The 22820-nt window shown below is 42.8% G+C and overlaps 3 protein-coding genes across 3 annotated transcripts in view; 2 read left to right on the top strand and 1 right to left on the bottom strand.

The window, feature by feature from the left end:
• The window catches only part of LOC307200216 (epididymal sperm-binding protein 1-like), a 180738-nt gene that overhangs the window by 124988 nt on the left and 32930 nt on the right, over positions 1 to 22820 (top strand).
• LOC307200549 (olfactory receptor 5AP2-like) overlaps positions 1 to 22820 on the bottom strand; it is a gene marked incomplete at both ends in the record, with an annotated part of 240442 nt that overhangs the window by 12138 nt on the left and 205484 nt on the right. The gene's annotated exons all lie outside the window — the stretch shown is intronic.
• LOC307200126 (cytosolic phospholipase A2 gamma-like) lies at positions 1862 to 21580 on the top strand. Its single transcript, XM_079948516.1, has 14 exons — positions 1862 to 2096; positions 2929 to 3045; positions 4057 to 4199; positions 7891 to 8089; positions 8835 to 8943; positions 10099 to 10239; positions 11793 to 11846; positions 12531 to 12596; positions 15520 to 15648; positions 15831 to 15956; positions 17401 to 17508; positions 18414 to 18568; positions 20055 to 20229; positions 20706 to 21580. The coding sequence occupies exons 1-14, from the start codon at positions 2073 to 2075 to the stop codon at positions 20861 to 20863; spliced, it is 1704 nt and encodes a 567-aa protein (XP_079804642.1). The 5' UTR covers positions 1862 to 2072; the 3' UTR covers positions 20864 to 21580.

A 22820-nucleotide genomic window follows, 5' to 3' on the forward strand; every position in this document is an offset into this window, starting at 1 on the left:
GGTCCCAGGACTCAGAATCTTGGGACCTGCATTTTATATCTCACAGTGGAGATGCAACAGTGGGGCAAAGCTAGCATCGATCTGCTGCTCCAACCTGGTGGAATGCTCTGTCACAAGAGACAAGGGCCCTGCAGGACTTGACATCTTTCCGCAGGGCCTGCAAGACAGAGCTGTTCCACCTGGCCTTTGGTCAGGGCGCAGCCTGATTCCCTCCTTTGGCAATCTTTACAAGACTTTAGTTTATGGTTGCCATCAATTTTGATTTTAATTCATTTTTATAATGTTTTATAATGTTGTACTGTTTTAGTGTTGTTAGCTGCCCTGAGCCCGGCTTCGGCTGGGGAGGGCGGGATATAAATAAAATTTATTATTATTATTATTATTATTATTATTATTATTATTATTATTTAACCAGGAGGCTAAGGGCAGGGAACATTATTCTTACTCTGATTGGGCTTTAGGATTGGGCTAAAAGCTTTCTCTGTGCAAGGCCAGCTCCTTTGGGGGGTGGATAGACTTGTCAAAGTGCCTTCTAATCAGCCCATTCTGACACTGGTGAGATTAGCTGATGCAGCGGAAGCAGCAGACATCCATTTAATTCTGAATGCGGCAGCCAGGACCATATAACACCGGTCTTAAAGGATCCACATTGGCTCCAAGCATGTTTCCAAACACAATTCAAAGTGTTGGTGCTGACCTTTAAAGCCGTAAATGGTTTTGGCCCTGCATACCTGAAGGAGTGTCTCTACCCCCATTGTTCAGTCTGGAGAGATGGCAAAAAGTCTGAATCTGCAACTGTATACAATCTTGTCTGAGAATAAGCCTCATTGCACTCCTTCCTTTGAGGCAGACACACAAAATGAATTCCTACCTCATTATATGGAATCCCAAGCTTGCCAAGGCCTTTCTTCACCTCTTCCTTTCTAGCAGCAGTAGCTGCTTTTTCACCCTCAGAGAGCTTTAGAAATACGGACCTTTACTCTGCCAAAAAGTACAAAACAGATCTAACAGAAAAGCAGGATATATGAATCATATGAATATTTATATCTCCTGGCTGTGATGTGGTACAATCAATATTTAGCCATCTGCAAGCCACTGTGCTACACCTCACTCATGAATGGTAGGCTCTATTTGTAGCTCCTGGATAAGTGGTTTTCTAAGTAACACCATCATAACCTCTCTAGAGTTGCAGTTATCATTCCGTGGCCGAAACAAAATTGACTGTTTCTTTTGAGAAATAGACATGTCAAGGAGGCCCTATACAGAACTGTCAGAAAAGCTATCAGTTTGGGTCAGCAACTCCTGCTATTTCCTTCTGAAAATTGGGCTATTTCTCTCACATAGCCCACCATGCACCTTATAAATTAGGTCTAGTCTTCAGGTGCAGTGGACAATGCTATTCCATTGAAAATTCAGAAGTAAGATTCAACTAAAGGTCCAATTTGCATTTTTACATGAAATGAGGGTGGGTATCATCTTCTCCTTTGCCCCAGGATGTAAAATGTCTTGGGTCACCCCTACCTGCCCCTGAAAAGTGACGGATATTCTATGCCACCATATTTAAGGAAAACTAATAGTTCCAAGAAAGTATGGAGGAGCTATTTTGCCCATGCTAATTTTTAAGTCATTCCATGTCTTCAGAATGTGGCAAGCCAAAGATCTTAGAAATGAGCCAACAAACTATAGCATTCCTCCCAAACACACCTACACCAGCAAAATTGGGAATAACTGCAACAGTTGATGCTTTCAATTAGTTAAATCCGCCAGCCTTGCAAATAGAAAGCCTGGAGGAGCAGCTGTAAGGCAAATATTGAAGGGATCGTATTACTTCTAAACACATTCCCTCCCACTCTCCTGAGTCATTCAGTACTGGCCAGTAGCAGAGTCCGGGTAGAACTGTGGAATGCTGAATCTCATGCAGGAAGTCAGCTTAATGTGAAGAAAAGAGGAACACCGCAGGCTCAGTGCCTGCCAGAAATTTAAAACCCTGACACTTAGAGGAAGCCCTTCGGCCACGCCGTCATTTGAGTATAAAAGAACTGAACCGACCTTGAAGAAATAGGGAAGAGAAGATGGCAAGTAATGCAACTGGGAAGGTAAGCTATACCTCTGAGAATTAGCAGTGCACCTGTCACTGTGACAGCCATCGTGGTACCCTAAAAATGTTGTTGAACTCCCATCAACCCCAGCCAGCATAGCCCATGAGCAGGGATGTGGGTAGTTGTTGTCTGTGAGTCCATTTTATTTGTTAATAGCCGTCACAAATATATAGTCTGTTAGGTCTTAGCATAAGTGGTTGCCAGAACAATGTTGTTTATTGAAATTTTGTCTTCATCAGTTGGACTGCTAAAGCAAACATAGAAAAAAAAATGTAGTATATTTCTCATCAACTGCCAACACCAAAAATGGTGTTTGGAAAGTCCCACATTTGTCACCCCTAACTACCAGTTGACACCTCTATACATTTCTACAGAAATTCTGTTCAAATTGTGTGGAGGGGCTGGGGAAGCTGTAGCCCCACCCCCCATGTTATTGGTCTATATCTCCTGTTATCCCAGACTATTGGCTATGCTGGCTAAGAGTGATGAGAGCTGGGCATATAGCAACACCGAGCGGGTATATTATAGTAGACTCAGCCAAGGGTTGGTGTGCACCTTCATTTGCTACTGTTGCCACATGGCAAAGTAGATATTTGAATGGAAGCATCTCACACCTCCCAAATAAGGAACAGTGTGGTGTGAAATAACCCAGTGTGGATATCACTATACAGAGCTGGGGAACACAGCCACAGATGTCATTGCATCAAATTAAGATACTAGCTTTCTTGGCTGAAGGTCAACACATGGTAAGTATCAAGTGCTCTGCTTTGTACGTGTTGGCATGTGACTATAAGTGTTCTGTTGAATCTGTTTTGTATTTTTTGGGCAGGGAGAAGCTAAGGTCCGTATTTCTAAAGCACTCTCAGAGGGTGAAAAAGCAGCTACAGCTGCCAGGAAGGAAGAGGTGAAGAAAGGCCTTGGCAATCTTGGGATTCCATATAATGAGGTAGGAATTCGTTTTGTGCGTCTGCCTCAAAGGAAGGAGTTCAGTGGGGCTTATTCTCAGACAAGTTTGTATATGGTTGCAGCTTCAGACTTTTTGCAATCTCTATTTGGTATTAAACCATAAATACATTATCATGTAAAGCATCGGATATTGGAAACACTAAATGCCATTGACTGTTACCTGCCAAATACAGTCGTACCTCCCTCGTATCCCTCTGGGATTCCGTTCTGCTCAGTTCAAGAACACAACACGTCTTCTCCACTGCAGACACAGCCATTTTGCCTGATTAGTCACATGAGCCAGTGTGGTGTAGTAGTTAAGAGCGGTAGTCTTGTAATCTGGGGAACCGGGTTCACGTCTCCGCTCCTCCATGTGCAGCTGCTGGGTGACCTTGGGCTAGTCACACTTCTTTGAAGTCTCTCAGCCCCACTCACCTCACAGAGTGTTTGTTGTGGGGGAGGAAGGGAAAGGAGAATGTTAAGCCACTTTGAGACTCCTTAAAGGGAGTGAAAGGAGGGATATCAAATCCAAACTCCTCCTCCTCCTCCTCCTCCTCTTCTTCTTCTTCTTCTTCTTCTTCTTCTTCTTCTTCTTCTTCACACGTGCACTATCGCCTGCGTCACTTCCCTCAGTAGCAGAACACAAACTTTACGAGTACATCTACCTCACAGTTCGCAGTTGCGGTCCGTGTCATCGCCTGTTACTGTTTTACAGCATCTGGAAACTGTATACCATATTTTTTGCATCATAACACTCACTTTTTTCCTCCTAGAAAGTAAGGGGAAATGTCTGTGCGTGTTATGGAGGAAATGCCTACGGGTGGCATGCCCACGGATTTTCCTCCTCTAAAAACTACGTGCGTGTTATGGTCGGGTGCGTGTTATAGAGCAAAAAATACGGTAATTCATTATGAATCACCCTGTATTTAATTCAAAGACATCAAAGTTGATGTCAAACAATATCTAACCTACAGAGGTTACTTGCTGAGTATATCTGCATTCCTTCCATTAGGACCAAATCCCAAATATTGCTGTCCTGGGATCAGGTGGAGCTGTGCGGGCCATGATTGCTCTCTATGGGACACTAGCGGAGCTGAAGAAATACAACCTCTTGGACTGTGTGATGTACTTGGGCGGGGTGTCAGGTTCTACCTGGTAAGTGCAGAGTGGTAGAGGGGAGAGCAAATTCAGGACTTAAGAAGGTAGAATTATTTGCCTTGCTAGCTAGTTCAGATGAAGTTAGAAGCCATCTTGGCAAGTAAGTGTTACATTTATAAATACATAAATATGCTTTGCCTCACCTTTCACAGCCCAGTGCCCTGCAGTTATTTTGAACTACAACTCCCGACAGCTCCAGCTACTCCAATAATAATAATAATAATAATAATAATAATAATAATAAATACCTCAGCCACTCCGGACGGCTCCAAACAGAATTAAAAAGTGATAAAATATCACACATTAAAAACTTCCCTAAATAGGGCTGCCTTCAGATGTCTTCTAAAAGTCAGATAGTATTTCCTTGACATCTGATGGGAGGGCGTTCCAGAGGGTGGGCACCACTACCGAGAAGGCCCTCTGCCTTTTGGTAGCTTTTGGTAAATGATATGGTTAAGGTTCAAGAATTCATATAGATCTCTCTCTCTCTCCCCCCCCCTCTTTTGCATAATGCTAGAATCCAGGATCATCCAATGTGAGGAGATTCAGGATAGATAAAAGGAAGTGCTTCTTAATACTGCACATAGTATGGAATTCTCTGCCACAAGGTGCAGTCGCTACCACCACTCTGAGTGGTTTTTAAACAGATTCATGGAGAATAAGCTTATTAGTAGCTTCTATTCATGATGGCTAAACACTATTTCCAGTATCAGAGGTCCAAAGTCTCTGAATAACAGTTGCCGAGGATCCAGGGTGGAGTAGGGAGTTGCTATTGCAACATGTCCTATACATGGGCTTCCTGTAGACATTTGAATGGCCAGAGTAAGAACAAGATGCTGTTCTGCTATGGCCTGGGGAGGTTTGGCAATACCAGTGTTGCAGGAAGAAGTCAACCTTACACAGTGACTGACAGAAGCTAATGTGCCAACAAGCTGGTTTTACCACATGACAGCAGCGTTCTCATTACCCGGTCCTACAGATTCCTTCAAAATAAATTCCTAATGAGGGTCACATCTGAAATCCTTCCATTTTTTCCAACATAAATGTTCTATTTCATTAAAAGGTGCATTTCAGCCTTTTTACTTCTAAACCACCTCTAAATGGCTCGTGCCCAGGTAATAACACCTTAAAGAAAAGCACAACCAAGAGAGATAGACAAGTTTAGCATCCAGCAGGAACTCAGTTTACGGAGAAATAAGCTATTGAAATAGGACAGCTTCCAAACCAGAATCATCAGTTAGGAGAACTACCCAGAAGGCAATACATCATTAGCTCATAGGATGCATACATGAAAGGAGAGGTCAGGGAGCTAAAACTATCTTGCTTTACTTTATCTTCTTCTGTCCATCAAAAAGTCATTAACATACCATTCTTATATCTTCCCAAGTTTTAGGGAAGATCGAGGAGATACTAACTTAAACTTCCTGACCATCTGTGCCCTTGAGCTACACAAACAATCATTCAGGGATAGATAAGCAAGAGATACAGTGATTCAGTAGTTTACACAATGTAGAAAGACAGAAAGAGAGACTGTTACAAAACGCAGGGGTACAAGAATTAAACCACACAATTCTATACAGTGGTACCTCGAGTTACAAACCCCTCAGGTTACAAACGCTTCAGGTTACAAACTCCACTAACCTGGAAGAGTTACCTTGAGTTGAGAACTTTACCTCAGGATGAGAACAGAAATGATGTGCCAGCGGTGCAACGGCAGCAAGAGGCCCCATTAGCGAAAGCACACCTCTATTTAAGAACAGTTTCAGGTTAAGAACGGACCCCCAGAATGAATTCAATTCATAACTAGAGGTACCACTGTATAGAGAATAAATGCAATTACTATGGGATAGATACATGAAGCAGCTAAAACAGAATCCTTGTGTCAAAATTTATGTATTAAATCTTACGCAGTGGCAGCCACTGACAGAAGATAATGTGCCAACAAGCTGGTTTTACCATGTGACAACAGCATTCTCATGGCCCAGTCATATGAATATATTCAGTGCTGGATTTATGTATAAGCTAAATAAGCTATAACTTAGGGCCCCACTCTCTTGGGGGGCCCCAAAAAATTAAAGGAAAAAAATTACAATTACTTTGATAGGCCTCATCATGGGACTGAAACTGCCTTAGTCGCACTGGTTGATGATCTCTGGCGGGCTAGGGACAAAGGTGAGAGCTGTTTCCTAGTTCTGCTGGATCTCTCAGCGGCGTTTGATACCATCAACCATAACATCCTTCTGGACCGTCTTGAGGGGCTGGGAGCTGGGGGCACTGTCATACAGTGGTTCTGCTCCTTCCTCCTGGGCCGTGTTCAGAAAGTGGTGGTGGGGGGATTAATGTTCAGACCCCTGGGCTCTCACTTGTGGGGTGCCTCAGGGTTCTGTCCTCTCCCCCATGCTTTTCAACATTTACATGCAGCCGCTGGGAGAGATCATCAGGAGGTTTGGGCTGGGTGTTCATCAGTATGCGGATGATACCCAGCTCTACCTCTCTTTTAAATCAGAACCAGTGAAGGCGGTGAAGGTCCTGTGTGAGTGTCTGGAGGCGGTTGGAGGATGGATGGCGGCTAACAGATTGAGGTTGAATCCTGACAAGACAGAAGTACTGTTTTGGGGGGACAGGAGGCGGGCAGGTATGGAGGATTCCCTGGTCCTGAATGGGGTAACTGTGCCCCTGAAGGACCAGGTGCGCAGCCTGGGAGTCATTTTGGACTCACAGCTGTCCATGGAGACACGGGTCAAATCTGTGTCCTGGGCAGCTGTTTACCAGCTCCACCTGGTACGTAGGCTGAGACCCTATCTGCCTGCGGACTGTCTCGCCAGAGTGGTGCATGTTCTGCTTATCTCCTGCTTGGACTACTGCAATGCACTCTACGTGGGGCTACCTTTGAAGGTGACTCGGAAACTACAACTAATCCAGAACGCGGCAGCTAGACTGGTGACTGGGGGCGGCTGCAGAGACCATATAACACCGGTCTTGAAAGACCTACATTGGCTCCCAGTACGTTTCCAAGCACAATTCAAAGTGTTGGTGCTGACCTTTAAAGCCCTAAACGGCCTCGGTCCGGTGTACCTGAAGGAGCGTCTCCACCCCCATCATTCTGCCCAGACGCTGAGGTCCAGCGCCGAGGGCCTTCTGGCGGTTCCCTCATTGCGAGAAGCAAAGCTACAGGGAACCAGGCAGAGGGCCTTCTCGGTAGTGGCGCCCACCCTGTGGAACGCCCTTCCAGCAGATGTCAAAGCGATAAACAACTACCTGACATTCAGAAGACATCTTAAGGCAGCCCTGTTCAGGGAAGTTTTTAACGTGTGATATTTTACTGTATTTTTGGTTTCTATGGAAGCCGCCCAGAGTGGCTGGGGAGGCTCAGTCAGATGGGCGGGGTATAAATAAATTATTATTATTATTATTATTATTATTATTATTATTATTATTATTATTATAAAATACATATTTTGGTTTGTGCAAATGGCTTTAGATACCTATTAGGTCCATAAATTACCATATAGCATAAATTCAACACAAAAAATGTGACAATTTGTTGTTGACAAGGGACAGCTGGACATATAAAGGGCAGTAGCTTAGCGCCTCATCAAACCTGAGTCCGGCCCTGAATACACTCCAAATGACTAGCACAGAAATCCTTCGCTTTTTTTCCAACGTAAATGTTCTGCTTCATTAAAAGGTGCATTTCAGCTCTCTACAAACATGAAGACTGGGCAGCAAAAATAGAAGCCTTAGAAAAAAGTCAGTGTGAAACCCTTGTCAAAGGCCAGTGGGAATTTCAGAAGGCAATGAAAGCTGTGATTGGGGCTGCGGAAGATGAATGTTACTCTTTGACTGATTTCTGGTCCTATTTCCTTGTGCATAAACTGCTAAAAGAGGTGAGTGGAGAACTGTAACACACACACACACACACACACACACACACACACGTGTGTTCTTCTACAAGGGTGGGAAATCACATTTCCATCGCCACATACCAAAGATGGGCAGGACCAGGGCTGTCTTAAGCATATGCAAAGATCCGCCCGGTGCCTCCAGGTGCCTAGTCCCAGGCGTGCAGGAGGCCAGAGCCGGTCGGCTGCCTCAGCATCTTGCTGGCTCTGTCACCCCCAAACTTGAGGTGCAGAGCCGCCCGCAGCAGAAGAGCCCCCTGTGGCATTCCAACTGATGGGCGGGCTCTTCCTCGGACTGAACTCTCGGGCCCCAGACTCTCGGCCTGGCGCCCCTGAGAGCCTGGTGCCTGGGTGCCCTGTACCCCTAGTGCCTATGGGCAAGAAGGCCCTGGGCAGGACCAAAGCCAAAACTAGGTGAAGCAACAGATATGAGAGGCTCTATTACAGTTCAGGGTCACATCCCAGTATGGCAAAAGCACTTGGGCGGGGCTGTTGAGGGGTGTGGCCTGTAGAAAGACCAGGTGCCTAGGAAGGACTGAAGGGATATGTGTATATGTTATTATTAGTAGTATTAGTATATTATTTCACCCATGTGGGTAGAAGTGCTTTGAGGCTGTGTTAGCATTCTTGGAAGACCAGGGTTGAAGCTACCTTTAAGGAGGGCCAAGAGTAGTTTGGAAGCCATTTAGGTATCAAATTAATTTAATTTAACCAAATGCCTGCATTTCAGCTTGATGAGTCTGAACTATCTGTGCACAGGGGAGCTTGTGAGAATGGGAAAAATCCTTACCCGATCTATAATGCTGTGGACAAGCAAACCTATGAGCAACAACATGCAGGTAATTATATCTATTCAGACATACATATTGTGCCTAAGAACATCAAAACAGGCAGGTGGCCATTTGTTGGAGGTGATAGCAGTCGCGTCCTGCATTGAGCAGGGGCTTGAACAAGATGACCTCCAAACTCCCATTCAGCTCTGTTTCTGTAACTAAGTTTTGCAAAGGAAGAGAAAACTGGTGAATGGAATCCAGGCATGCAATTAATTAATTTTAATTAACATCCAGCCCACTTCCAGTGTTTGGGGCAGACAAGAATATTTCCCTCACAGTGTTAAAATCCACAGAATTTTCTGCGAAGAGGGACTGAATATTAAACCACTCTGAGAATTGTAGCTCTGTGAAGAGAATGAAGGTCTCTTAAATCTCAGCACCATTGACAATCTATAGTTCCCATGATTATTGGGGGAAGCCATGACTTTTAAAAGTGGTATGATACTGCTTTAAATGTATAGTGCAGATAAGGCCATAACTATCTACTCAGCACCCAAATATTGGCTCTGCAAATACAGTGGTATCCCGGGTTAAGTACTTAATTCGTTCCGGAGGTCTGTCCTTAACCTGAAACTGTTCTTAACCTGAAGCACCACTTTAGCTAATGGGGCCTCCTGCTGCTGCTGCGCCGCCGGAGCACGATTTCTGTTCTTATCCTGAAGCAAAGTTCTTAACCTGAAGCACTATTTCTGGATTAGCAGAGTCTGTAACCTGAACCGTATGTAACCCGAGGTACCACTGTAGCCAGATGTATCAGGACAGAAAGCAGTTTTACTTAATTGCTGAGTGTTAAAATGGCTAATGCTGAAACCCTCACTCGGATTCCCCAGGAGCAAGGAATGTCCACTGATTTCAACAGGTTTTACTTCTGAGTAGACATGGTTGGAATTATGCTGTAAGCTGTCATTCTGCCTCTTCATGATGTAAATGTTAAAGTAGCACATCTCTTCCTATTTCACCATTTAGATGTGAGAAGTCTTTACTCACCACCCTGAGGGAAGTTACTAATCTTACTGAAATTTGTTTCAACTTCTTTCAAAATCCCAACAGATGTTTCTCTTGTTGTTGTAAGGGAGATGTTGGTGGCAGGTTTGTTCATATTTCCCCTGGGCATCCAGCCCTTCTCATATCTTTTCCTCCAATCTTTTGTTTGTTTTCCAGGCACCTGGTTCGAATTCACCCCACACGAAGCTGGGGTTCCTGGCCTGGGAGCATATATAGATATGAAGCACTTTGGGAGCATATTTGAAAATGGGCAACTGACAGAAGAAAAGAAGAAAAGAGATATCTGCTATTTGCAAGGTACCTGACCTCCCTCTGCATCTTAAGAGCATGCCATTCTCAGAATGCCAAATTCCAAGCAAAGTAACAGATTCTGTGTTCTCATGCCCAATGAATAGGAATGTAGAGGAGGCTCCTGAATGTCTAGATCAAACAAATAAGCTATGTACCAGCCACTCCTTCGTCAGATGTGTGTGATAACTACAGATGGAGGATGAATCTTGAAATATACTCGGAGTCTAATGTTGATTTCATGCTCTTTATTTCAGCTCATGTCAAACAGGGAGTGAGTCTTCCCCAAAATCTCTGCCTATGTATACATTATTTACACAATGGATCCCGTTTGATTGGCTGATTCAACTCCCCTCCTGGAGCCTGATTGGGCTGCTGCCTTCTAGGATCCTACTTGCCTATTGTTCTAGGATCCAAGCTCAGTACATAACAAATCTGTTCAGTTTTCCTGCTAATGTGAACCTAACAAATTTGTACTTCATGAAACAAAACACACCTCTCCTTTGGAACTGTCTGCTTTCCAATTTTTGTGACACAGTTCCCCAACTAAACAATGCATACAAAAGTACATGCACTAATGAAATGTGAACACAAGCATACGCTTAGTAGACAAAATTGTGTTTTAAAATTGGGTATGGTAGGACAAATGTGCATGAGAATGCATACAAATATTCTTGCAACCCCCCCTTTTTAAAAAAAAATAAAATAAACATTTATTAAGAGACCAGAAGCCTTCTTATTGGGCATTATGACAATAAACATCCCAAAAGAAAGCAAAAGAGTATTTCTATATGCAACAACAGCTGGTATATGCAATTTGGTTAATTGCCAAATATTGGAAAGGGGATTCAATACCAACTAAGGAAGAGTGGCAAATGAAATTGTGTAAATATGTAGATCTAGCCAAAATGACACAAGCAATAAGAAATCACTCAAATGTAAGGTTTAGAAAAAGAATGGGATTGTTTTAAAAATTAACTGTGTAAACATGGTTCCCAAATTAAAACTCGGATGTGCCTAGATTAAATTTCACAAAATAAATAGATAGCTGGATAAGATATCCTACATAAAGAGAAGGTTGAAAGAATACTAGAACACAGTACAAAGGAAAATGAAATAAAGAGAGATGATGAAGCTGTAAAGAGGTAGGGGGAAGTCAAATATTGTATTATGGAAATGAACAAGTTTAGAAGAGTAAATGCACATAAATGAAGAAGAAAAGATGATGTATATCTGTAAATTTTAAAATGCAACAACAGCAGCAGCAGCAACAACAGCAACTGCAAAAATGGGCAAACCGAGCTTAACATTGGAAAAATGGGAAATTTTGAGAAAACAAATTTAGCAGATTTGTCTATCCCTAGTGAGGATGGGTTACAGCAGAAAGCCCTGGTGCTAACAACCCATACAAAAATGGGCTCTTTGTCTGTGATTACATTCATAACTTTCCCTTTCTGTGCTGATATTATGTCATAAAAAAATAAAATATTAACTTTGTCGTTACTTTTATTGCCACCAGGTGAAACATATGATTGTTAATGCCACAGCTTTCTTATTTTTAGGTTTATGGGGAAGTGCCCTTGGAAGTGAACAAGAACTCTATAGGACTATAATAGGTATTGCTCTTTTATCTTCTTTTTTAAATATGGGGTGTGCATGGGCTCTGTGTGCACTCTGAATTATAAAGTGGATTGAGGTTTGGGTTTTTTGGAAGGTTTCCTGCATGAAAACCTGTGGGTGCATCTGCATACAATTTTGCAGGTTTAATTCACTCTGGAGGTGAGCTGGTGCCTGCATATTTCGTTCACTTTGGCCAAAGAAGAAGAAGGGAATCTGGGGACACTAGCCCTTTGCAGTGATTCAAAGCTTCACTTAGTATTAGAACTGGTGAATGCAGTATCTTTAAACCTGTATCTTGTCTCTAGGACAAACAAAGTCTCTAGGTGAACAATGGTATTGTTGAAAGGAGGCGCCATATTTTGTAAAAATGAAAATCGAAAATTCAAAGTCTGAACAATGTATTGGTTGTCCCCTCCCTTTTTGCAACCTGAATATTGCCAGCTATTTTACTACTTGTTGCATTTGGGAAAGATGGTTTTTCATACTGTTCAGAGGCAGTTTGGCTCTGTATACCAGTTGTTGAGAACCATGAGCTCTTGCATGAGTGTGCTCTTGCAAGCAGATATCCCAAGCCAACATTTAGACATTAGGTTGGTTGGCTGATGTGAGAACAGGATGCTGGATCAGAAGACCCTTTGACTCTTCTCATTGTGTGTGAACATGCACATTTCTTTTTCAAGATTCTTTGCTGAATTATCTAAAACAAAAGACATCAGGAGACTCTTCCTCAGCTTCAACAAACTTAGGTAAGATGTTGCAACCAACATTAATATCCTGGTCTCCCTTGTACTTGGATTTGATTTCAAGTTCAGTTGTGTGTGTTAATGTCTATAACTCATAGTGTTGCAATTTTCCTGGTTTTTGTTTGTGCTTTTCTCATGTGTGTGCTTGCGCGTGTGTTGCTATCCACCCATATGCAGAGAGTGTTACAGGGTGCACAAGTACTAAGGTAAAGGTAAGGACGCGGGTGGCACTGTGGTCTAAACCACTGAGCCTCTTGGGTTTGCTGATCGGAAGGTCGGCGGTTCTAATTCTCACGACGGGGTGAGCTCCCATTTCTCTGTCCTAGCTCCAGCTCCCAGTTCAAAAGCATGCCAGTGCAGGTAGATAAATAGGTACTGCAGGAAGGTAAGCAGCGTTTCCGTGTGCTCTGGATTACGTCACGGTGTTCTGTTGCACCAGAAGCAGTCTAGTCATGCTGGCCACATGACCCGGAAAGCTGTCTGTGGACAAACGTTGGCTCCCTTGGCCTAAAAGCGAGATGAGTGCTGCAACCCCATAGTTGCCTTTGACTGGCCTTAACTGTCCAGATGTCCTTTACCTTTACAAGTACTACATTAGTGATGTCTAAATTTCCTGACAGAGGACAAGGATCCTGAGATCATTATTAGTGTAGCCAAATTCTGTGCATTTGCCATTAAACTTAGGGAACAAGCTGTGCTATCACAATGATTAAGGCCTTAAATGATAATTTTAGGTTATATGTTAGCGACTAAGTTTTAATTTCTATATTTTTTAACTGTTGCTATATCTGTAGTGTCCCTGTTATACCTAATTGCAAATTCAAATGTATTCCTATCGTGTTTTATATCTTCCTTGATATTGTATGTGGGCTGGAACTGGTCTGTGACCGAAATAATAAATTCAATTCACTACATTAGTGTCTATTCCATCAAGGATGAAACAAAAGAATGGCAAAGCTTGTGGTGCCCCCAGGGCATTTTTTTGGGAGGAAAAACAGGCAGAAGGGGCAAGATCAGTTTTGCCCACCTGAAATAAATTGTTGAAATACTCTACCAAAGTTATGGGAAACCTGTGGCTGTTTTGATGTTATTAGGCCTTCAATTCCCACCAGCCCCAGATAGCACGGCCAATGACAAGGGATGATGCGAGTTGTAGCACAATAATATCTGGAGGGTACCATGTTGATCACTAGAATATGTGCCTAAGGATTTCAACAGGCTGAGTTCAATATTTCTCAGGTTGAATACAGTTATTGCCATCATCAGCCTCCAAACTTGGTGAAATATTGCTGGCCCCTCCACCTAACCATGGGATCAGAAAAGGTCTAATGTTCAAGAAATATATTCCTGACTAAACATCAGGAAGAACTTTCTGATGGTAAAAGCTGTTTGATGTTCAAATGGACTCCCTCAGGAAGTGGTGGACTCTCCTTCATTGGAGGTATTAAGCAGAGATTGAATGGCCATCTGCCATGGATGCTTTAGCTGCGATTCCTGCATGGACTACCATATATAGGTTGAATGATATGGCCCTTGGGGTCCCTTCCAACTCTACAATTCTATGATTCTATAGAAGTATTTTGTATTATATGAGTATTCTTCTGCTTTATGGTACAATCCTATACATGTCTGCTCATAAGTAAATCACACTAATTTTGATGGGCTCTACATACATACATGGGACGCGGGTGGCGCTGTGGTTAAACCACAGAGCCCAGGACTCAGTGGCGTAGCGTGGGTTGTCAGCACCCGGGGCAAGGCAAGTAATTTGCGCCCCCTAACCTGTGGATTTGTGCCCCCTAACCTGTGGATTTGTGCCCCCTAACCCGTGGATTTGCCCTAACCCCAGAAGTTGTGCCCGGTGCGGCCGGCCCCCCTGCACCCCCCACGCTACGCCACTGCTAGGACTTGCTGATCAAAAGGTCGGCAGTTCGAATCCCCGCAACGGGGCGCGCTCCCGTTGCTCTGTTCCTGCTCCTGCCAACCTAGCAGTTCGAAAGCACGTCAAAGTGCAAGTAGATAAATAGGTACCGCTCCAGTGGGAAGGTAAATGGCATTTCCGTGTGCTGCTCTGGTTCACCAGAAGCGGCTTAGTCATGCTGGCCACATGACCCAGAAGCTGTACGCCGGCTCCCTTGGCCAGTAAAGCGAGATGAGTGTCGCAGCCCCAGAGTTGGTCACGGCTGGACCTAATGGTCAGGTATCCCTTTACCTTTACATACATACATCATTTTATTTGTACGCCACTTTTCCAAAGTATAAACCATGCGCAAGGTAGCTTACGACATGAAAAAGGTGTGTGAGTGGCAGCCTTTCCACAATGCACAACCACCCCATGTGAAGCAATAGTATGTTTTCAGCTAACAGCATGAATCAAGCATAACACAAATAGATTTTAGTCTAGAATGTCCCACTTCCTCCCAACATCTAGCTATACTATTTGTTGTTTGTGCCCTTAGGCCTTACTCAAAGTCTGTTTCGGGGTGCAATCAATGAGTGGTTTTCTTCTAGATCAGGCATCCCCAAACTTGGCCCTCCAGGTGTTTTGGGACTACAACTCCCGTCATCCCTAGCTAACAGGACCAGTGGTCAGGGATGGTGGGAATTGTAGTCCCAAAACACCTGGAGGGCCAAGTTTGGGGATGCCTGTTCTAGACACAGAAGTTGAGAGGAGGTGGAGGAGGAGTAACTTTACCAGCAGGTGGCAGCAGAGAGGCTTCAGTGGCTCTGCAGCTCTAAGCTAATGGGCATCGTTAAACCAGATCTAAATCAGATGCCAAAATAATTTAGTCAGTCTTAAGAGACTATGCACCTAGACTTGGAGGTAGAGTGGAGTTGCATATGCTGTTCTGCCTCGAGCAGCAATATGTCTTAAGCCAGGCCTGAGTATTTGTAATTCTCTTTTGTATGCTTTTTTATTGCCAAGATCAAGATGACCAGAAACTTAAGACACTCTATGAGGGTTATCAGTCCATTCTAGAGCTTCACCTCTGTGAAACATCAGATGGAAGGACAGCAGATAAGCATTTTGACCACCTCCGCAACATTTTGAAAAGTAAGTGAATGTCAGAAAAAATCCCAAATATTGCTGCAAATTAAGATGAGTTTGTTTAATATATTATATTTGTTATGCCTAATAAAGCTTTGGTGAAGTAAAAGTCTTTCATGTACCCTTAACTATTGCTCATTTTTCTTTTCCTGTTTTAACACTCCATGTCATTTTGTCTGCAAAAATAGACCATAGTTCCAGCAGAAGCTATGAATTGCTTAGAGAGATCTGCAAGACCTGGTTTTCTGCTAATGCGGAAACAAGGAAGAAAGACTGTATGAGACTGTGTCAAGCACTGGACCTGGATTTTGGAGGCAAGTGTAATAACAACCATATGTTGCCTTTGAGCAGCTGTTCTTTTTTTTCAGAATTATATTTTATTAATTTTCATACATTCAAACCACATTACAATTTCTATTAAATTTTCCATTTTTGACTTCCTTCGGCTTCTCTGACAATCATCCAAATTCTAATTTCTTTAATTCACATTTCCAAATTTTGCTATTGCCTTTATACCTTCCCCCCACTTCTATTTTGCCTTTTTACAATATTTCTTAAACTGTTACAGAGCTTCTCTGAATGCCACTAGCGTTATTCCATTATCACTTATACATTCCCAATATTCGACTAATTTTCCCCAGTCCTCGATGAACTTTTGATCTCGTAGATATCTGATCTTCCCAGTCAATTTATCAAGTTCTGCATAGTCCATCAGCTTCATTCTCCACTCCTCCAACATTGGTATTTGTTCTTGTTTCCATTTCTGGGCCAGTAATATTCTTGCCGCTGTTACTGCATATTGGAAAAGTCTGTGATCCTTTCTATTTATTTCATTACCAATAATTCCTAAAAGAAAAGCCTCTGGTTTCTTAGCAAATGTATACTTCAACATTTTTTTCAGCTCATTATATATCAACTCCCAGAAGCTTTTCACTTTCTTACATTCCCACCACATATGATAAAATGTACCATCTTTTTCTTTACATTTCCAACACTTCTTACATGTTTTGTACATTTTTGCAAGTTTTACTGGTGTAATATACCATCTGTATATCATTTTCATAACATTTTCCTTTAATGTAATGCATGCAGTAAATTTAATACTTTCATTCCATAATTTCATCCAGTCGTTAAATTGTATATTATGACCAATATCTCTGGCCCGCCTTTGAGCAGCTGTTCTTCCCGAAAGTGTCCTCAAAGATATCTGAGTTTGGTAGTACAATGTAATCTGGAGGAGTGTCTCTCTTTATTCTTCATCTTTTTATGCCCAAGTGTTAGACCTCTTCCTTCCCCATTTTTTCTTCTTTTAAAACTTATCCACAATAACAGTGCATGTCATGGGGTTCAAAAAAATCTGCTACTCTTTGGACCTTGGAAATCCATTTTACCACTAAAGAGTTGTAATGAGTGAAAAGATTTGCAGTGGAGAGAACTGAACGTGGTGCCCTCCATAAGTTTTTAGATTCCAGTTGTTGTTAGCCTGAGCCAGGATGGCTAATGGTCAGGGCATGATGGGAGTTGTGGTCCATAACATCTGGAGGGCACTATGTTGGCTATCCCTGCTATAGAACCAAATGATCTGGGGAGCTCTAATCTCAGACAGACTCTGGGATGACAACTTGACTGTTTTAAGATAGATTCATTCCATGTTCAGTCAACCAGTCAGTCATTTTATTTGGATACTGCCTTTCCAAATTAAAAAAATGGTGAAATTATTTTCCCCCATTCCTGACTCTGAATATTATTCCCTTTTAGGTTTTGCCAGTGATTCCCTCCGTGTTTTACATGATGTGGTGAGAAAGACGTATTTATGCCTTTTGAACTGGACATGGGGAAGCACTAATAACTTCCTGTACCACTGCTGTAAGCATATGTTGCATTGATATTATTATTTTATTTATATATATATGGATACCACTGTTCTGAATATTATGTTCTTGGGCTGCAGCAAAATGTCTCTCTCCCCCCACCCAAATATGGCTACCCAGGAAGAGACAGCTTGTGGTAACATATAGCTGCTTCCTGGAGCATTTCCTGATAATATTCCTTCCTTCCTTCCTTCCTTCCTTCCTTCCTTCCTTCCTTCCTTCTTTCCTTCCTTCCTTCCTTCCTTCCTTCCTTCCTTCCTTCCTTCCTTTCTATTATAGGATCAGTAACTAGGTACTTAACTATAATTATCTGAACCAGCCAAGGCACTTACATGTAGTACAGCCCACCAGCCACTTATTCACACCTACCACTTTTTGCCTGAATTCCCAGAGTTGTGAGCCCATAGCTTCATGAATGTCATGGAATAACCTGGTTATGATGCAGAGTGTGATATCTGTATCATAGATAAACACAGCTCATTGCACACATTGCTCATGGCCTTCAAGGAAACCGCAGGCAAAGGGTTATGGTTTGAGAAGTTGCCCACTCATTGCATCTCTGTAGGAGGTACCTTTACTATAGATGAGTGGACTTGATTTGGGATGCCGATGGCAGGTTAGTAGGACTTGTGCACTTGGCTCAGCTCTCAAATCCTTTACATGGGCTCAATCCACTTACACCTTTCATCAGCCTGTAGACATTTCTGATGCAGAAATATGACAAACTGAAGACTGGGGTGGGGTGGGGTGGGGGACTGAAATTGACAGATTTGCCCATATATAAGCAGTAGTAGTATTGGTATGGCTTCTTAATAACTAACTTAATAACTACCTAGGCAGCAGGTTGATATTGATTCCAAAAGCTTTTTATCGATGCTCTGTTTCACTTCATATGTCTAGCGGATGTTGAATGTCCTGACTTGACAAGCAAACAGGTTGTCTCTCTGATTGACGCTGGCCTGGCGATAAATGCTGCTTACCCATCCGTACTTCAGTCTGAGAGGAAAGTGAAGTTGATCCTATCCTTTGACTTCAGTGCCGGAGATCCTTTTCTGGTAAATTCATTTAATTTACAGGGGCAATCAAACATGGCTAAAATTCTGGTCAAAGGATAATTCTGTTAGGATTCATTAAACAATATTACATAAGCTTTGGTATCCATGTTTTAGGTTTAAATAAAATAAATTTAGATAGGAGAGTGGGATGTTGGTAGTCATCTTCAAATATCTGAAGGGCTGTTACATGGAAGATGGAGGAAGCTTGTTTGCTACTGCTCCAGAGGTAGGACTTGAACCATTGGATTCAAATTACACGGAAAAGATTCCAACAAAACATTAGGCATAACTTTATCATGGTAAGAGCCATTCCACAGTAGAATGGACTACTTCAGAAGATGGGCTCCCCTTCATTGGAAGCTTTTAAGCAGAGGTTGGATGGCTGTCTGTCAGGGGTTCTTTAGCTGCTGTGCCTGTATTGCAGGAGCTTAGACCTCATAACCATTGGGGATCTCTTCCATCTCTTCAATTCTTTGATTCTAATATGTTGTTATCTAAAACTTCCTTCTGAAGATTCCTTACCAGTATCTACCATGGCATTACTCCTTTTCACGCCACTCTGTGATATCAGCAGTGGCGTAGCATGGGGGGTGCAGGGGGGGCCGGCCGCACCGGGTGCAACATCTGGGGGTTAGGGAAATCCACGGGTTAGGGGGTGCAAATCCATGGGTTAGGGGGCGCAAATCCATGGGTTAGGGGGCACAAATTACTTGCCTTGCCCCGGGTGCTGATAACCCACGCTACGCCACTGGATATCAGAAGTGCCCTCCCATCAGATGTCAATGAGATATAGGTAAAGGTAAAGGGACCCCTGACCATTAGGTCCAGTCGTGACCAACTCTGGGGTTGCGGCGCTCATCTTGCTTTATTGGACGAGGGAGCCGGTGTACAGCTTCCAGGTCATGTGGCCAGCATGACTAAGCTGCTTCTGGCGAACCAGAGCAGCACACAGAAATGCCGTTTACCTTTCTGCTGGAGCGGTGCCAATTTATCTACTTGCACCCGGGGGTGCTTTCGAACTGCTAGGTTGGCAGGAGCAGGGACCAAGCAACGGAAGCTCACCCCGTCGCAGGGATTTGAACCGCCGACCTTCTGATCGGCAAGTTCTAGGCTCTATGGTTTAACCCATAGCACCACCCACGACCCTTCAAGGAGATATAGAACTGCACAATTTTAGAAGACATCTGAAGGCAGCCCTGTACAGGGATGTTTTTAATGTTTGACATTTCATTACATTTTTATATGTGCTGGAAGCCACCCAGAGTGGCTGTGGAAACCCAGCCAGATGGGTGGGGTAAAAGTGCCCTGGGACTTCCTAAAACAGCTTAGGAGGGAGTCTAACTGTATCACTTCCCATGTAATGATGGTAATGTCTGAAGGGTCCCTAACTGCTACCCAGGAAGTAGCCATGAGTATTCTTTTCAGTCAGCTGCTATTTACCCAAGTGGATATGGCAATTAACTACAGACTTCCTCCTTCTGTTCAGACCATTAAGAAAGCCATTAAATACTGTGAGGAACATGGAATCCCATTTCCCAAGATAGATGAGAAAGAGCTGCAGGACACGGATGATTTGAAGGATTGCTATATCTTCAGAGGAGATGCAGAATGTGTCCCAACTGTCGTGCACTGTCCACTGTTCAACAAAGTCAACTGTTCAGGTAATGTGTGGATGAGATCCATTTGGTAAGTGTGCAGTTGAGTTAAAGAATTACCAAGGCAAAATAATTGGATACATCATTTTACTTCTAGTGCTGAATTCCTTCCTTATGCTTAAACTGAACCAATCTCCCTGTAGTTCTTACTTCCTTTTGCTAGCAAGGTTTTTACAGTTCCAACATTTGAATTTCCCATACCATCTTCCTTTCTCCAGATTCATACAACTCTTTGACCCACCAAGCAGATTTAATTTTATTTGGTTCAGCAAAACTCCAATTTTTATTAGTGATGATGGGGAGCAAATTCAGAATTAGAATATGAACACTTCCTAGGATCACTGGAAAAAGAAGAAGTCTTTCATGCTCTTTTTCAGTAGGACGGATGAGTCATGCTCAGTGTTGTAATTTTTCCCTACAGTTAATTGAATGTATTTTCAGTTCCTTATAATTCATTAATACACAGCAACTCTCATTTTCAGATAAAATTCATGAATACAGAGAACAGTTTTCTACATTCAAGATGAGCTATTCAAAGGAGGAGATTGAAAAGTTGCTCACTGCAGCAAAGCAAAATGTAGCAAATGTTCACGAAAAGATCTTGGAAGAGATCAAGAATGTTGTAGGTCCTCCTTCATAAAGGGCTTAAGTAAAGTTTTTTCCTCTTCAACATTTGCTTGACAACAAAGTTCACATAACAAGGATTTTTCCTCTGCTAGAGTTCTAACTTTTGTCAGCATCATTGTTATTATCGGCTCAATTTGTATCCACTATTCTAAAAGTATCTGATCAGTATATATATTACTGATCAATAAAAACATAGCATATATCAATGGCCTCATTTGGGCACAATGCTGAAGTTTGACTTGAAATTAAATTAACAAACGTTGGGATTTATTGCAGTTATGAGGGGACCCAATGTTGAACTAACTTCAGTTTATTATTTCTGAAACGACAAACTATGGTTAGTACCTATACAGTGGTACCTCTGGTTATGAACTTAATCCATTCTGGAGGTCCATTTGTAACCAGAAACCACTCGTAACATGAGGTGTGCTTCCGCTAATGGCGCCTCCCACTGCTGCCACGCCGCTGAAGTGCGATTTCCGCTCACATCCTGGGGCAAAGTTCACAACAAGGGGCATCTACTTCCAAGTTAGCGGAGCGCGTAACCCAAAGAATTTGTAAGGGGGGTGGTTCGCAACATGAGGTACCACTGTAGTTCAGCGGAAGAAAATCTCAAATTGCCATTTACGATCCATCTGTGGTCAGGGAATGGAAATCAATCAAAGAAAATTGGCATCCATTGTTGTCTTTAAGTCCCCAAATGATGTGTAATGAAATACCTTTTAAAAATGGTTTTGATGTATCCTTTCATTTCATGTGATATAAGTTACATGAGTTACATAGTTACATGAAATAGTGACTGTGAGATGAGTAAATGAGTAAATGAGTAACTGAACCGCAGCGAGATGGAAACACAGACTGTGATGAATACAGGTCGGAACGAAAATTACTGCCTTCTTACATCTCTAGTTGGCAATGAAGGACTGGCAGTAGTAGACAGATACATTTGGACCAAAGGCTATACCTGAGTCTCACTCAGATATATAATATCACATGTGCTCTATTCACACATTACTCATGTGTAGGGTTTGCTGTGTTGAAAGAGAAGCAGGATCATGCTTTTAGCCTTGCCTTTACATCAGTACTGCAAGAAGCATGTGCAGTGTGTGGTTGAGCTTTCTCTGTGATGTGTGAATACCTGCTCATGACTCCCACATGACTGGGAGACCTGCACAACTGGCTGCCCTGATTGGGGGGAATATTCATGTGCAGATCCTTGCACATGGAAGTTTAAGCTGCTGATAACTACAAATAGCAAGCTTTTATTGCAGAAGGGGATAGTCATGTCATGGAGGAGGCTAAAAGTGTGGCCTTGCTCCTCCATCAATGTGGCAAATTCTACACAGGAAGTAGAAGACACTTCCGGGTCACGTGGCCAGTGTGACAAGCTGCATCTGGCGAGCCAGCGCAGCACACGGAAATGCCGTTTACCTTCCCACTAGTAAGCGGTCCCTATTTATCTACTTGCACCCGGGGGTGCTTTCGAACTGCTAGGTTGGCAGGCGCTGGGACCAAGGAACGGGAGCGCACCCCACCGCGGGGATTCGAACCACCGATCTAACGATCGGCAAGTCCTAGGCGCTGAGGTTTTACCCACAGCGCCACCCGTGTCCCTTTAATAAGGACTTTGCTATTCATGTATACCACGACATACCCTCACCTCCCCCCATGAACTCAGGCTATCCATTGCCATTCAAAAGTTATGGACAAAGTTTGCAAGCAAATATGCTCCTCATAACTCAAACATGCACCCATCCAGCATGTGACCAAGTTAGACAAAGAAGACTTGTGGTTACAGATTTTTTTTCTTGTCACACTCTTAATTAAGCACCAGTACTATAGCAAAAAGCAAGCATTTTTAAACAAATTTGCTGAACGTTTAATGGGGAAAGAAAGAGCAAAAAATGTGAAGAATCTTAGTTACGTTGTGGAACATATCAACATCAATTCATCCACAAACAAATGACATT

This window comes from Podarcis cretensis (genome assembly GCF_951804945.1).
Source record: "Podarcis cretensis genome assembly, chromosome: 13".
Lineage (NCBI taxonomy): Eukaryota > Metazoa > Chordata > Lepidosauria > Squamata > Lacertidae > Podarcis > Podarcis cretensis.